General features: G+C 39.2%; 1 protein-coding gene across 5 annotated transcripts in view; it reads left to right on the plus strand.

Moving 5' to 3' along the window:
* RAPGEF4 (Rap guanine nucleotide exchange factor 4) overlaps window positions 1–17,693 on the plus strand; it is a 286,204-nt gene that overhangs the window by 186,404 nt on the left and 82,107 nt on the right. For 3 of the 5 annotated variants that reach the window (XM_012781949.3, XM_012781951.3, XM_012781952.3), the window contains 2 exons: window positions 14,453–14,506; window positions 14,823–14,929. In XM_012781949.3, coding sequence (XP_012637403.1) covers window positions 14,453–14,506; window positions 14,823–14,929 — 161 coding nt within the window. The remainder of the gene's footprint in view (window positions 1–14,452; window positions 14,507–14,822; window positions 14,930–17,693) is intronic. The other 2 variants (XM_012781950.3, XM_012781953.2) reach the window with 1 other exon arrangement.

Below are 17,693 nucleotides of genomic sequence, written 5' to 3' on the forward strand. Positions count from 1 at the left end.
CCCGCCTTGTGAAGCCACCTGCTGACTATTGGTGCGGACACTGATGAGTGACAAGTGGGTAATGACTGCCTATGAAGGGTAGCATTTGCTCGCTGTTCATTACCTTAACTTAAAAAATCAACTGTAGAGTTTCCACAACACATAACATTAAATGTGAGTCACTTATTTTGAATTTAACACATTACCTAAAAGTATCTGTCAGAATTTCTAAGACTTTTGACAGATTCGGCTTGTACCTTCAGAAGCCTAGAGTTGGCTATACAGGAATACTTCTTGCTTTCTCAAGAGTCAAATCACTGGGCTTCTTAAGTGCTAAATCTGAGAGGAATGTGATTGTGTTGTATTTTTCAATGCAATACACAAATAAATAGAATACATTAATATTTTATAAATACTTGCTATGATCTGCTAGAAAAATGTATACTTTGCCAGATATAACTAGTATATAAATCGAATAGCTATAAAACATTTAATTATATACTGACTGTAATACTCTTTTTGTTTAATTTTTCATATGTTTACATACTTTTGAGTGTGTTATTAGTGCCTTAAGTAGTAGATACTTGACATTTGCAATCAGTATTCTTAAACATTTCATCGAATGAATGAATATTTCTGAAAATGCTATGTGGTCTGCTAGGCTCGCTCTCTCGCCAAGTGACCTTAATCTGAAGACCACCCTCTGTGGAGGTTGGTGGTGGTAACATTTTTCCTGGGTGCTTTCCATGCATACAAGCATGGGTGCATTCTCTTTTTTTTCGTTCAAGTCACTGTGAAACGAAAATTGCTGCATGTTGGGCTGTATGTCGGGATCGCATATGACTAGGTGCCACTCAAATGTTAAATTCAAAATCCTAGGGTCTCCTTTACTTGTTTGTATGCCTCATCTGTATAATGGAGGGTTAGTAAATATTTCCTTAAAAATTTTTTAAGAGGAGTTCTAAAACAGATTTATTCTTCTAACTTTTTATGGAAGCATGGCATATACAAGTAAGAAAGTATACACATCATTTAGGTCAATGCATTTTCACAAACGCAGTCACTTTGAAAACAGCATTCGCATCAAGAAACAGAACATCACCATCACCCCAAAAGCCCACCTCATGTTTCCTGCTAGCCACTCCCCACTATCTTGCTTTCTAAGAGAATAGTTATCTATTTCAATACTGTGTATCAATGAAAACATCTGATATATACCTTTCGTATCCACCTTCTCTCCTTCAAAATTATATTTGTGAGATTTATCCACATTATTACAAGCATTTGCAAATTGTTTTTTCTCATTCCATTATGGACCATATGATTTATTATCCATTCTTTTGGTGGTAGGTTATTGTGAATAACACTGCTCTGAACATTTCAGTGTAAGTCTTTCAGTGAATGTGTTAATATGTACACATTTCTGTTGGGTTTTTATGTAGTAGTGGGTTTCTGGGGTGTTAGGAATATACATGTTCAGATTTAGGATTCATATATGGGCTTCTGGAAATATGTTAGCCCTTGAAATTATAAGCAGAATTTTGGATATATGTGTGTGTGTCTTGATTCATCATTTTTATGAAATTCTCAGAAATGTCCGGAAAACAGTCAGAAATACTTATCGAAACGGTGAAAACTTAATACTGGTCTTGTGTCTGTCAAGGGAAAATAAGAGGAAGTCAAGATGATAGAGAAGGATGGTTTTTGGGTCTTCAGAGCAGCCTTCTTTCTACAACTTCTTTGATCTAAGGGAAACATAAAGGTGTCAACTTGAAATTCATGCTTCACCCTTCCAACCTAAAACACCTTACTACAGATTTGAACTGAAAAGAAATGCTATTTGTAGGAAGGAAGAAGCAAAAGTAAAATAGTCCACAAATTAATTGCCAATATCCAATAAACAACCTTGTCATATTCAACCGTGAAGAACAAAACTGGAATTTCAGAAATGAAGAAAAGGAAAAATACTTTCCATTCTTTTCATACCACTGACAAAGTAAAAGCTTCTCAGAGATTTCTCCACATATTAATCAAATAAATATTTAATGAATAATCTATATGAACATGGCACCACAGGTATTCTGAGATAACAAAAACACTATTTTTGATTTTAAGGAGTTCATGTAGTGCTTGGAGAAACAGACATGTAAGTAACTGTGATATAAACAGTGAAATATATGCAGTAATGGAGATTCTGGAAACACAGAGGGGGCCCAAGGATAAACTCAGGATGCAATTGATGTCTGGTGGAAATATATTCTATAAATCCCTCAAAATCAAGAAAATCAGGAATACCCTTACATGATCACTAATCTCTCTAATTTTTTTTTTCAATTTGTTTCATCACTTGTATTGATTAGGAATCTTCAAAGCACCAAGGATAAGAAAAATCACCTATAGTTAACTATACATTTTTTAAAGCAGTTTCCATACCTTCTCAGATTGTTTTAGAGGGTGTGTCTTTAGTTGGGCCAATCTCATTTTTAAATATCATGTAACTCAAAGATAAGATATAACCAAAACTTCACATCATGTACTAGGATAGTTTCCTTTGAACTCTAATCAGTCAGCTTAGCACAGTGCAGATGACATTCTCAAATGTCTGTGAAATAAGTTATATGTATATGTTTTTATTCAAACTAGAATTGCACGAGACGTCATTATATAATATTATATATTACTATACATAGGATGTCATTGTTTGTTACTGTTACATACTTTTAAGGACTAATCTACTGTATACTCAGTGGGTTTGTGAAAATACTTCCAAAATTTTAAGAGACAGGGACTTTGCCCTTCTTTTAAGGTATCTAAGATAGCTGTACCCTTGATTATATATTAGAAATATGCATGCTTGTAACATTTATAAATTCGTTCTCTACACTTAGGTCTTAACATCCCAGGTTAGTAGCCATTTCTCCTGCTTTTTTGGTGGGGAGAGAATACTAACTTTGGGGTTGTTCACACGTTAGAAGTCTGGCTTCCCTGAACACAATTAAGGCCTGAGCATGTGACCCAAACTCTGCCAGTCTTTGCAGAATTCATTTTTTTGGTAGGGGTGACAGGGAAAGGGCTGGGTTTCCAGGGTCTGTTGAACATACTTTTGAGAGTCTCAGTGGTGCCCAGTGGCAGGGGCCGTGGGCTTGGCTGAGGTGACCTGAGGTGTGTTTGGGCCATTCCTGGCTGTGTCATTCCTCATCCCATCTCTGTGGCTCTTCCAGAGATACTTGGAATTTTTAATTATCGATGATTAAATTCCTGTTCTGCCTCAACTAGCTAGAATAAGGCTAAGGATTGATATACCCAGCAAATCTGAAAATATTTACTTTATGCTATTGAAATTTATATTCCTATTATAAACACATTCCTTCATTTTCAAATACTAATTTCATAAATATGAAATGTGATTATTTTTCATCTTATTTTCTTAGGAGAGTAATGTAAGGATTATTTTGTGTTTTGCCTATTGTTAGAAACCTTAATAAATGGTTATATAATGAATTTGGTTGAGATGAATTATTGGTCACTTAGAAATTTTGAACTGTGTTATTTGCAAATATTAAGTATATTATTCAAATACCCTAGAGGCCAAATATATTTTCTTTAATAAATTGTAAGCATTTGATTTTCCTGGTCACTTGAGTATTAAAAGTATAAAAACAAAAGTGATTAGGAAATGATTCCTTTAACTGGAAAACATATTGGCTTATTTAAGGTAACATAAATGTTTTTAAGGTGATGATCTTATCATGTGAACCAGACCCCATCTTTAGGAAACACTCACATTCTAGTAAGGGGTTATGACGTTAGGGATCCACAGGGAGCTACTGGTACTCATCTAATTCTTTGATGGTTCATAAACCAGCAGCATCAACACCATTTGGCAGAAATGGAGAATCTCAAGTCACATTACAGACCAACATAACTAGAATCTGCATTTTTTTATTTTATTTTATTTTATTTTTTTGAGACAGAGTCTCGCTTTGTTGTACAGGCTAGAGTGAGTGCCGTGGTGTCAGCCTAGCTCACAGCAACCTCAAACTCCTGGGCTCCAGCGATCCTTCTGCCTCAGCCTCCCGAGTAGCTGGGACTACAGGCATGCGCCACCATGCCTGGCTAATTTTTTCTATATATATCAGTTGACCAATTAATTTTTTTCTATTTATGATAGAGACGAGGTCTCGCTCTTGCTCAGGCTGGTTTCAAACTCCTGACCTCAAGCAATCCACCCGCCTCGGCCTCCCAGAGTGCTAGGATTACAGGCGTGAGCCACCACGTGGAATCTGCATTTTAATGATACCCTCACATGATTCATACAGATTTGCAAAGCACTGATTTTATGTGTCATTTTACCAGACACAAAACCCAGCCATTAAAAAAAAAAAGACAAAAGAGGAAGGGCATTACTTAATAGTTCCATCTGTCAATAAGTTTCTACTCAATTGCAACTCATTAAATGTGCTTCTTCACACCACAGTGCTTTGGAAATAGCCACTTTCCTCCCAATACACTTTTATATACCAGAACATATTAAGTCCCCCTCAGTTTTGTCTTTGGTTACCAACAATTAAGTCTGCTAGAATGAATGAGTCAATGAAAAACATTCTACCATTCATTCAATAAATACTTGTTGAGTAGTTCTGTGTGCCTAGAGCCAGGAGCAGAATAGTGAGCAAAATAAAGTTCGTGTTTTCCTGGAGCAAACATTTCAGTGCAGAAGACAGATAGGAAAGAAGCATAAAATATGTCACGTGTGATAAGTGCTATAGCAGGAGGGTTAGCGTGCTGGGTTTGGGGGCAGGGACCCAATATACTATAGGATGGGCAGAGCAGGCTGCTCTGAGAAGGTGCATTAGAGCAGAGACCTGAAGGAAGTGAGGGTGTGAGTGAGCATGGGGCCGTCTGGGAAGCGTGTGTTCAGGCAGTGGGGAGTGGACTAAACTGAGCAGAGAGAAGAAATAAGATCAGAGAGGCTGCAAGGTGACAGACAGACAGCTGCACACTATGGAGTTTGGCTTTCACTGAGTGGGAGGAGAGGCTATTGGAGGGTTTTAGGCAGAGAGTACAAATGATCTGACCCATGTTTTTATAGGACCATTCTAGCTATGGGGCTGACGATGTTAGAAGGGAGCAATGGAAACATCCAAACCTCTTAGGACACTACCACGATCTCTAGATGAAGGGTGATGGCTTGGACCAGGCACATGTGGCTGTTGAGCACTTGAAATGTAGCTGATTCAGACTTAGGAGCTGAATTTTTAAATTTTTAATTAATTTAAATGTAAATGCCTATGTGAGGCTGGTGGCTAATGCATTGGACAGCACACAGTTCTAGAGGTCATAGGCAATATCACCACATCTTTTCTTTCCTCTGCACTGTTAGTGCAGCATTGAGCAGATAGGCAGTACCTAATAAGTAATTCACAGATTTAACAACAAGTTTATTTCTCTGGCTCCTTCTAGCCTTAAATGTCTATGATTCTATGCACCCACAATAGTTCTGGCCTTTTCCAAGCTCTTCTATCTTGCCACTACGTTTAGTGTCTTGAGAACTTTTTAGTTACTTAGGTCATCCATTGTACAGTCACCACAATTATTAATAACTTTTCTCTTTTTAAAAAATCATGCAAGAAAATAATATAATGCTGTGGGGTTGCAGACTGGTACCTGTCTGTGGCCTTTTAGGGACAGGGACATAGAGCTCCGCCCCTGCCCCCTGCCAGTCCATGGAAAAATTTTCTTCCACGAAACTGGTTCCTAGTACCAAAAAGGTTGGGGACCACGGATGTAATGCATTCTCATTGCAAGTGATGCCAACAGCTTAGAAGTCTATAGAGAAAAGTATTCAAGTGCCTTCTACCACTGCCACCTTTGTCACCATTGCCAACCCCCACATCTCCACTTCCTATCCTGTTCATAATTTGTTGTGTCTCTTTTTAAAGTCCTTTCACTATGCATTCACATGATGATATATTTGCACATACATATAATTTTTACATAAATGGAATTGTGTTACATGTATTTTTCTAGTACTTGCTTTTTAAATTCAAGCCTTAAACATCTTCACATGCTAGTAAATATATTATCTCAACTTTAAGTGGCTGCAGAGTGCTGTTCCCATAGGCATGGGCAGGTTTAGGTTCTGTCTCTTTTGGAAGATTTTAGGTGGTGTGGTGATCTTTTGTCAAGTGGAACATAGTGTCCGGTTGATTTTTCTTTAATATTGCTGCTGATGCTCAATACCTAAATGCATTAAGTCACAAGAGTTGCAAAATGACAAGGTTTTAAGTCATTTCCTTTTTATTTGCTTGCTGAAATAATTCTATAAGGAGATGCTTACATTCATCTGTTACCTAGTTATCCAATAACACCATACATTTATAAAGGCAGGATAATCTTTTCTTGTATTTACCCAGTTTGTAAGATGATGAATTGGTTCTCTCTCATTATGAGAAGGTAACCAATTAGTGTTTTTTCCCAATATCATTATAAACTCATAAATTTGAATATATTTGATGGGTTTCAATCCATTATAATCATTATACTTATTGAAGGTAAAATTGTTCTGAGTTCTTTTTGTCATAACCCTATAGTCTTTGATTGCATCTTTATCACCTTGTATGACAGGTTATTTTGGCTCATCTTATACATTTCTTGCCTCTGGAATCAGTCATTTCTCCCAAGAAGTCTTGATTTCTTTGTGTGGGAATGGGATTTCAAAACTTTAGGTGTTCATTGCTATTGGTTTGGTCATTGTTTCAAAGCTATTATATATATGTTATTATATGTAATAAAATACATATAATAATATATAATAAAATGCATATACATACATGTATCTCTTCTTTCATAGTGAGAATCCTGGGTTTTCAAAGACACAGGGACAATAGAATTAGAATATCCTATAATTTCTCATTTGCTTTATCCTTCATTATGATTACAGTAGACTCAGGTTAACAATGCTAAAAGTCTGTCAATAAATGATTGTTAAATAAATTATGGCATATCTGTACAATGGCATGCAACTACCAAAAAATACAAGTAAGTGTAAAAAAAGAGTGAGGTGGCTCTTTATATTCTGATATGAAAAGATTTCTAAAATATATTGTTAAGTGAAGAAACAGATTCAGGTCAACAGGTATGCTATTTGTGTAGGAGAAGAGTAGTGGATAGAATGTATATTTATTAGTACTTTGGTTTGTATATGCCAATTAATTTAGCATCTTCAGCACAAGAGCATTTTCTGAAATGTGTCATGCAAACCATTTGTCTGCCTTTGGAACACACTCAGCAGGAGTCTGGCCCCCTGGCTTCAGAGAAAGTAGAGTTTCAACTGTAATTTTTCCACATTCATTCTATCTTAAAATAGTAAATAAATGTTGAAACTTCCAGTATCCATCATGCTCAGATTTAAATTCAAGATGATAAAACGAAGTGTCATGGTGTTTTAGCCCTTATTTTAATAAGCATCAATGTGTAAAAGTTTCAAGACTTGAACCATGTCTTTAAATCTTATGTTCACTTTATTTCTCAGAAGTGCTCACCACCCAATTCCCAAATTTGGAATTTGTTGCCAGAATTTCTTGTAATGGAAACGAGGGTGAATGATGAGGCCAAGGATTAGATTTGTAAAAAGAGGAGGGACAGGGGGTTGAATAATCCTTCCATACAAATCGCAGTTGTGAGGATGGACACACCATAATGGGCAGTGACCTCTGTGGAGTGTTATGGTTGACTTGTGGACATCTCTTAGCTTCTATCACTTAAAAGCAGATTTAATAGTAATACACTGGTATTATCATTATAAGAAAATCTAGGTCTGATCAGGCCAATTTGTGGGGGGAAAAATAAATCGCTTTGTAAGAACTCAAAGAGAGCCATTCTCTGAAGTTAGCATTTTATTTTTTGCCTCCAAATATCTGGCTTCGGAGTGTCTACTAGATGTAGACACAGTTCCTGGAAAGCAAACACTCAGAGGATCCTGTCTATGAAAAGAAAGATTAATATTTCATTGAGGCTGTCTCTCACCACTACAAGAAATCAGAAACAATCTTATATTGTAAATTAGGACTTGAAAGAGCCATTCTAGAAACATGCCACCTTGCGGTACTGCAATGGGATATGTTGGAGAGAAACCTGAGCCGTTTGCTCAAGTTTCTAGCACCTGGTAGGGAGAGCTGCTCCCAGACCAGTTGACAGGAGCGTCCGGCAGCCTTTTTCCTGGAAGCACTTCCGTGGGCCAGTTTGACAGACTCGCCAAGCAGCCTTCAGTACTCTTACGTCGCTTTGTCTAGCAAGATACAAATAATCAGACTACAGCCTGAGGCCAAACTGTAGACCTCAGTACCCCTGAATTATAAGCCTACTTAAAAAATATAGGGACATACATGTATATTTGATTGGCTTGGGGAGTCTCAACTCAGTGAAATACACACATGAAATAGTCCTGTCCCCCACTGACGACTAGTAGCTGTGTTGAGTTGGACGCTTTCTTCCTAACTGGTTCTTAGCAACCATGAAAACACCTCCGTCTTGATCCATAAAGTTTTGTCACTTTGGGCCCTTAAAATATTATTTCAGCTATTAAGGATTAGTCAAGTATGTGTTTTTAACTTTGAGCTCTAGTTGGAGTCGAGCCCCTGAAGAGACTGGGCCGGCTGTCCCTGCATTTGATGGGGTGGGGGTGTGGTCTGCCTCTCTAGCTGCTGTGTAGCTGGTATATGGAAGGAAAAGAGGGAAAGAAGGTATTCCTGTTTTTCACAGGTTAAGACCATTTTTTTCCCTTAGGTGAAGCAGGAAGGCTAGAGACTGCTAGAGTCCAGAGAAATACCTTTTGCACAGGTGGGATAAGACACTCCTAAAATCTTCTTCTAGAGAGTCAGCCTTCATTACGGGGAACACTCTGGGTGCATTTCACGATTACTCTTTTCCTCTCCTTGCCAGAGCCACAAGGAAATCTTTTTTTTCTTTTTTTTGGCCGTTCATCAAGAAAACCTGGTGGGTTTGAAGTAGCTAAAATCACAAAAGTGCGGGTGCACATCTAAGACTGCCCACCACCCCTAGGAGTTTCTCACTCTCAAGCCAGTTCACACTCAGCCTCCACAGTCCATCAAGATTGCATTTATGCATTCCTACCAGTTGTGGCTTCTGCTCCAGGTAAGCAGATCTCAACAGTTACTCTCTGGGTTCTCACGTCTGTCTAAATTTCAGGTGGCAGTTTGCTTTGCAACCTTAGTTCTCTGATGAGCCCAGGAGAAATCATTATGTTCACGTTGTTCAGCTTTTTCTTGCTGTAGAGACATGAGTGACAACTTTCAGGCCCTTCTGGTGTCTAAGCTAAAACTGAACATTTGTAAGCCCATTTAGAACTGGGAAACACTAGGGAGAAAAATGTCCTACGAATGGAAGCCAAAGAAGTCTATAGATGATTTTTCCATTATTTCACAAATGGAGAAACTTACGTAGCAATCTCAGAGTGGTGCAATCTGCCGATGAGTATGACTTAGTCCATACTTTAATTTCATCTGAGCAGCCCCAAAGGGTGATGACATTGATGATAATTATTGTATGAATGACACAGTCATTTCAAAGACCTTCGTTGTATTATTTCAAAATTCCAAAACAAGGGAATGTAGCTCCTAAAAATATATCATTTTCACTAAAAAAGTGAGATATTTTTCTCCCTATTCCTAGAGATTCCCTCAGCTAAAGGAAGAAAAGGGGGATTTGAAATCGAAGACATTGCAGCATTTGGTTGTCGACTCATATTTTAATTGTTTGACCCATAGAAGTTTTGCTTTCCCAACAAGATCAAGCGACAGGTGCTTTGTCAGAGTCCTAGTGGAGGCGAGCTCGCTGCTCTGCACACCCTGGGCCTTCACGGAGTCCTGGCAGCAGACCGGGTGTGGACTTGCCTGACTTCTCATGGTGCTGGGTTGCCAGGGTTCTGCCAGCAGCTTTGTGCCCCAATCTTGCTGGTTATTTTTGTCTCTTGGCTTAAAATGTCGGGCCTTGCAAAAGGCTTCTGCGACCGAGTACTTGAGTAAAAAGAATGACCCCTTTCAAAAGGGTCTGAATACGGTTTTTCGCGAGGCCTATTACAGTGCCTTATAGCTCATGCTAATCTACCGGGGAGTTATTGTGCGCCTTGTAACGGAGGCTGAATTCGTATTTTTCATCACCTGATTAGTATTTCTGAATTGGCTCTGGTGCCAAGAGGAATATTTTCCCTTACTGTTCCTCCTTTTCAGTAGTAATATAAACATAATAAAAAGCAGTAGAAAGAGCATCCCCTTTCCAGAAACAAACAAAAACCAATTACGGTCAGTCCTGAGGGAAGTCTTCCGTGGAGAAAGCCAAGGAAAGCGGGGAGAAAGCTGAATGGCTCTGCCTTTATCTGTCCTCCCTGCCTAGCTCTTTAGGATCACATTGTCACAGCCCAGTTTGGACTCTTTCATGCCCAGGTGGGGAGGAAGAATTGTTATCAGCGCATGATTGATGTGTTGAAATCTGTGAAATTTAATTGGAGAGGGGCCCATTCCTTTTAGGGCTCATCGGCGATACGTGTTTTCTGTGCTCTGCTCTGGGGCAAAGCACAGGGCAGCCCTGGGAAGCAATCCCAGCAAGCTCTGCGCTACGCTGCGTCCGCCTTCCCGAAAGGAAGAGTGCCGGGGAGGACACGGTACAGCAGGCACTTGAAGGCTGGGGCGGCACCTTGGCACCCCTCCCCGCCTGGTGGCTGCTGCAACCACCCTGCCATGCCGGTCCTGGGCCTGTAACTCTCAGATCAGTTGGTTGCCCTTCCTGTGCTCTGCTGGACATTGCAGGGGGCCCGGCCTCCGCAGGGTGTTTCCCAGGCTTCCTTGTCCCGCGTCTTACCTTTTGGGTGGTTTTCTTGCTTTGACTCTCTCTAATACTAACTTGCTGCTTCTTTCTGTCTTCCATTTAACCTAACCATTTTTAAAATGAATTTTTTTTTCTTATTTCTCTGGCTTCTGGCTGGAGGAAGATTGGACGTGGGAGGGTCTCGCCTCCCTCTTGGCAATTGTGGGACGGCATCTGTAGCAGTGGCCGTACCTCTAGGGTCCCTGGAGCCCTCCGGGGTTCCAGCTCCCACCAGGACACCTTGGCTCAGGCCCTGGTGATGTTTCCTTCTCCCTCTGTCCCTATCCTCAAAAGGCCTTCTGCTTGGCTAATATTGCATAAGGCCACTTCCTGACAGTAAATTCCCTCTGTGGTAAATGCTCGGAGTGGTTTTCACTTCCTGGGTGCACTTTACCGCTACTCCCCTTCCCGCTGTAGTTGTCTTAGGCTTGATGCTAAGTGTTTTACTGTTACAAAGTTGCTTTTTAAAAAGTTAATTCAGATCGAGCGTGATGCATGGTGCTAATGTGTAATCTCAGTAGGTGGTTACGAATATTTACTGCTGGAAATTAGTAAGGTCAAATCTGATACCGACCGGATAACCTAGAAGGGCTTAGATGCACTTTTCTCAGTGAACTTTAATCAAACAGAACACACAAACTCTTCCAAAGAGTGAGCCAAGATATTTCTAGAAGAAAACTGTAGGTGGATGGGGTTACTGTATGTGCAGTGTAGTCACTGGAGTAAGGTAGACCTGGATTCAACTCTCAGCAATTCCTGGTGTTGGCTGTGTGAGCTCAGGCAGGTCCCTAAGTGTCTCTGGCCTTAGCTTTCTCCATGAACAGTGGCAGTAGAAATATGATAAGGAGGTCACATGTGGCATGTGTAAGCCTGCCTCTAGAGCTGCTTTTCTTATGATGATTCGCTGATATCACCATGCTTTGTCTTTCCTTCTCAAGTTTAACCTAATCATTTATCAAATGAGATTCTTTCTCTTATTTTCCTATAGTGCAGCTAAGGCAAAATTCTCAAAAGGAATTTCACTTGAAAGCTAAGGGAAACCAAAAAGGAAATAAATGAGCTAATACAAAAGTGATAAAGTCACACTCATAATGCCAGGGGTCCCTGAACAGGCTTCGGGCCCTGACTATTTCCCAGGGACCTGGCCTGCCTGTCGGGAGTGCTCTCTGGCTCACGACATATGGCTTCTAGGTGCCAACATCGTTCTTAGAACACAGGATATTGCCTAACTGAATATAGTGTCCCTTTCAAAGACAAATTCCTGTTCCCTCAACATAAACGTTCCCTGCTTTCCCCTGCATTTGTTCCTCGGAAGTTTTATTTAAATAAAGAGACCATCCTCTCCTCAAAGCATCCATTCATCATATTGCCCCTAAACAGAAAATCTTTGAGCCAGAGAAGGTTCTGAGAATGCTGCCTTTCAACAGATTAAACAGCCTCTTGGTCCTGGAAATGGTACGAGGATTATCCAGCTAAAAGACAACCTTGTGTACATCTACCCTTTTAGAAGTTGCAAATCAAAGGAGAAATTCTGGTTGAAGCTTGATGGTTCCTCTGCTTTAGTAATGCTTTCTTTTCAGGAACTAAAATGATAGTACTCCATAAAAACAAACTAACCTGGGGACTTGCTAGCATTTTGTTAAAATATAGCCATTTCTGTAGAAACAAAAGATGTGATCTTCAAATAATATTTCAGGCCATGCGCGGTGGCTCACGCCTGTAATCCTAGCACTCTGGGAGGCCAAGGCAGGAGGATCTCTTGAGCTCAGGAGTTCGAGACTAGCCTGAGCAAGAGCGAGACCCCATCTCTACTATAAATAGAAAGAAATTAGCCAAACAACTAGAAATAGAAAAAATTAGCCGGGCATGGTGGCACGTGCCTGTAGTCCCAGCTACTCGGGAGGCTGAGGCAGGAGGATCACTTGAGCCCAGGAGTTTGAGGTTGCTGTGAGCTAGGCTGATGCCATGCACTCTAGCCTGGGCAACACAGTGAGACTCTGTCTCAAAAAAAAAAATAACAATAATAATGTTTCATTGCACCTACCAATTATAAGTCTTTATTGGCAAGCCTCAAGTGTGGGCATCTTCTTGACCTTAGCTCTGCCAGCTTCTCAAAGACCACAGCAGAGGAAAGTAGCCTCTTCATAGAAAAGAAAAGCTGAGCTCAGAAGTTATTCCCACATCTGCCTACTCTAGACTACATCTGCCACACCTCTTTTCTCCAAGACAAGAAGAAGAAATAGATTTGTAGTATTATTTTCAAGAATAACCAGAGGCTTTCATTTTGGATACATAGGCAGGTGCACTCTTAGATGCATAAACAACCTGTGCAATGCAAAGAGGTGGATGGTGTGAGACTGGGAAGTCCCAACCTGGAAATGCGCAGCATGTTTAACTGCATGCTTTGGGGGCCTGGTGTGTGATGGTCTGGCACCATTGAACATGTTCCCAAGTGATATGCCATCACAGAATTCTCCCTGCCTTCCTTGAGGCATTGGTACAAGTGCAGGGACTCTGTGAGCTCATGGTTCCTCTCGAACCAACAGGTCTGCCATAAGGGAGCGTGAGCTGTTCAGGGCAAAGTTGGTCTCTGTTTAAAGCTACTATTGAATTGAACCAGAATGACATTCCTTGATCTATGCTGGTTGTAAACAGTATGCTGCTAAAATACTATAATATTGCTTGACACTTGTGCTCTAGAGATTTCAAGAGGAAAAAAATTTCTACTAGATGCCAGTGAGGTGATGAAAATGTTTAAATAAGTAAGTTCGCAAGATGTTGGCCATTCTAAATAAATATGTATCTCATCTATGCTTTTTCCTCCATTTGGAAATGCCATTGCCAGATATTTCAGAGCAAGAGAGCAAAGGGATTTCATTAGGACTAGGAGCTCAATGTGTAACAGGTAATTTCTCTAGAATCAGATCTAGCACATCCATCTGAAGAATGTGGATAATAATACACACTTTCTGCAAATCCTAGAGCTGATCAGACAGTCATAGAATCCCAAAAATTATACACTACTTTGTAAAAGAAAGAGAAATGTACTAGCTGCCTCAGTGGGTTCTAGGAATTTGAGTGCATAGAACCACCAAGTCTCATCTAAAAATTAAAACTTTCTAAAAATACAAATTACAAAAATCGAGTCATAACTATATGAGAGAAGATGAAATAGCTCATTTCCATCCTAAATCAATACCTTATCCCCACCCTGGGAGATAGGTCATTTTAATCTTCATTTATGTTTACCTTACTTTGCTTTTTCCTCTGCTCTGATGTTTGTTAGGCTTTGAGTGGATATTTATTCCCTTCTCGTGAAGCCTATACAAACATTTAATCATTCCTATCTGTTTGGTTTTTTCATTTTTAGTAATTTATACTTAAATGTTGGCAAACTGAATGATCTAATTTTGCCCTTTGAATGTCTACACATTCAAGTTCTTTAGACAGATTTTATCTCTTGTTTTTTTAATTCTATTTTGAGTTTTATTAAAAAAAAAATGGATGTTTCTTATTATCCCCCAACCCATAATTTTCTTCAGTGAACTTTTTGTTTAATTTTGTTTTGCTTTAACATTTTATTTTTCAGACACCTCTCATTGAACCTCACGTTCCTCTTCGTCCTGCTAACACCATTACCAAGGTAATGGGACGTAGGTGGGTTGACGAGCCAGCAGAGTTTGCTTCTTAAGTACCACTAGAGGTGGTCCCTATGTCAGAGCATCAAATCAGGAAACCTCTGATACATTTTCTGGAAGCAATAAATACTCGGTGTGTCTCAGTTCTCAATATAAAACAGTGACATGTCACACAAGTGAACAATGTAAATGTATGAGTGAGTTATGTTTTTTAAGCCAGAGTGAGGTTGGAAAGTGAGTTAAGGAGATTCATCTGGTTTGTTTTCCTTCTATAACCTCTCCTTCTTTCTCCTCCCCTCCTGCCACCCAATTAAAATCCAGGTCCCTTCAGAGAAGATCCTCAGGGCTGGAAAAATTTTACGAAATGCCATTCTCTCTCGAGCACCTCACATGATAAGAGATAGAAAATACCATCTAAAGACATACAGGTATGTGCAACAATTAATTCTAAAGGCTGTGGACCCCTCAGATTCATGCATAGTGAGAATGGAACAAAAATGCTTCTCTCTGTTTTGCATCTGGAGGCAGCCCGATTTAGAATGCCTTCAAGTTCTGGAAGGTCTAAGCTTGTCATGGATCCCTGCTTCACTGTGGGTGTTTTATTATCCTGAATATTCCCAGCAGTTACTCCTAAACTAATTTTCTTGGACGTTGGTTTAATTGTTATGAAAAAAGAGAAGAAAGTTTTTGTTATTTCTGTTTGCTAGTAACTCTTAGGAAGCCTACTAAATTTAGGTCATATTCAACTAACATTTACTGAGCACTTATTTATGCTCAAAGACCTGTACCAGGCCACTTTCCATGTGTTATCCCATTTCATCTTCATCACAACCCTGCTAGATAGGTGTATGGCCATTTTCAGATGACAAATCTGGGACTCAGAGAAATTAAATAGTTTTCCTTGTCCAAATCACAAGTCTAGTGAGTGGCAGAGGCAGGATTTAAACCAAGGTTGATTGATTTCCAAATTCAATAATCTTTTCATTCATTTAATCATTAATTTATCCCACAAGTTTATTAAGCACTTACTGGATACCAGGTACTATTATGTTTCAAGCCCTGAGGATACAGCAGTGAACAAAATATACAAATTCCTTTACGAAGTTTATTTTCTAATATACAATTTTATTCTAGTATGCATATAGTAAGATACACAACTCTGTATCACATATATAGTCATGTAGAATAGGGATTCTTTATAGAGTTGTCATTGGAGGTAAGAAATTACAAAAATAAAGACTAGGGCTGCATGGTTGGCTGAACCTTCTGGGATGATTGAACCATGGTTGGCCAATTAAGAATTAGAATCTAATCCATAACTTTTGATTTTATCAATTCAACAAGTGTTTAGGAACTGGAATAGCCAATACATGACATACCAGCCTTCACTCTCTCTTCTTGAGAGAGTTCAGACACAGCCCTCTTTTCCATTTAGCCTAGACATGACCTCAGAACCCATCAGCCTTGGCATGAGTCAAAATCCCTTTGATTCACATGAGCCAAATTCATGAGAGAGCAAAAAGCCAGAACACAAATTTCAAAGTTACCATGAAGGATATGTATCTTTCTAGTGACTACCAACCTACAAAATTATACCTGGTTCATCCAACAGCAAATCTACCAAGTCCATGTGCTTCAAGATCCAGTATCTCAAGGATAGAGATGGAAAAACATTGCAAATTCTTCCTCTTGGGTTACTTTTTCTATACTTTGGGCAAACTAATATTCTTCTGCTTGCACTTGGTGTGAATCTGTTACAAGACCAAAACTGACAGTTTGTTATATTTAGAATTTGGGAAATGAGACGGGATTTGAGAGGTACTTTAGTCTTAACAGGAGCACATTCCACTTAAGACATATTCTATCTCTTAGGACAGACTGGACCCTTTTTATGTTATCTACTAACTATTATTTCGGATAATTACATTTGTAAGTCTTGTTCTCCAACCCTGTAAGTTGATTCTTTTTGGAATCTGTGGTCCCTACACACTACTATAATTTTAAGGAAAGTAAAGGTTAAAAAAAAATTCATGTGTCACATGTCCCCAGAGAGAGTTCAATCTCTTTAACTCATTAAGTGGAGTTCAAAATCTCATATGGTTATAGAATACTTTTCTTTTTAAATTTTTATTATTTTTTTCCCTTAATTTAAGATGCAATTATGCTTAGCCAAGTATTGACTTGCGTTAGGGAAAATCCATTAAAATATGTCATGTTTGGTGACAAATAGTGGAAACTCGAAGTCAAAAGCCATAAATTTCTTTTGTGCTCCATAGTACTAAAATTTTAAACCCTTGAAATATAGGTGTTATGTATATTCCACACCCTATGACACAAATTAATGATCTGTTGGTAATGACCAGTGGACTCAACTGTAAGCCAGAAGCATGATTTCTTTTTTCTGCAAGACAGTTCTTTGTCCCAGATCTTATACTTCCCAGTTCCATTCTTCCTCTCTTCCTGCTTTTCACCATGTTATATTATTGCTGCAATATTAGGGGGTAGAATCCTCTCTGGATGTAGTATCACCCCAAGAATCACTGTACTAGAGGTCTGCTGTCAATTCTAAAGTGGCTAGGGATCATTAATGGAAAGGTACCCAGTGATTCCATCAGCTGCAGGTGGCACAGCTGTGGCTGGGTGTCTTAGTTTCATATTCTGGCTGCAAGATTCTGACACACTTTGTAAGGACCCAAATGCTCTGAGATCATCTAAATTCCTGTCCTTTTTAAAGTAAAGGTAATCATTGAATTAAAAGCCAAAGGAAATTGACTTTGTATACTTTTTCACAAGTTTTCCCACTAATATGTTCTCAGATTATTAATAGAAAAGGACTATTTTGGCAGGTCATATGCTTGGTTCAGAATGATTAGTAAGTAGGTGACTCTTTGCCCTTGAAAGCTCTACTGTGCAGGTAGAGACTGTAATAAGGACAATCCTGGAAATATAATGGCTTTCTCGGTGTATCTTTCCTGTGAAATATTCTGGAGTCAGGGTTAGCCCCAAATGAGGGCATCCCAGGAGCTTTGATAGATTTCAGAGGTCCTAAAATAGTACATTGGAAAAGGCCTCAGAGGGCATCTTTTGCTCCTCCTTTTTTTTTATAGATGAAGAAACTGAGAACTAGAGAGTTGAAACCACATGGCCAAAGTCTTACAGCTAATAAGTAGCAGACCTGGTGCTGTGTCTCAT

Source organism: Microcebus murinus, chromosome 8, assembly GCF_040939455.1.
Source record: "Microcebus murinus isolate Inina chromosome 8, M.murinus_Inina_mat1.0, whole genome shotgun sequence".
Classification (NCBI taxonomy): Eukaryota; Metazoa; Chordata; class Mammalia; order Primates; family Cheirogaleidae; genus Microcebus; species Microcebus murinus.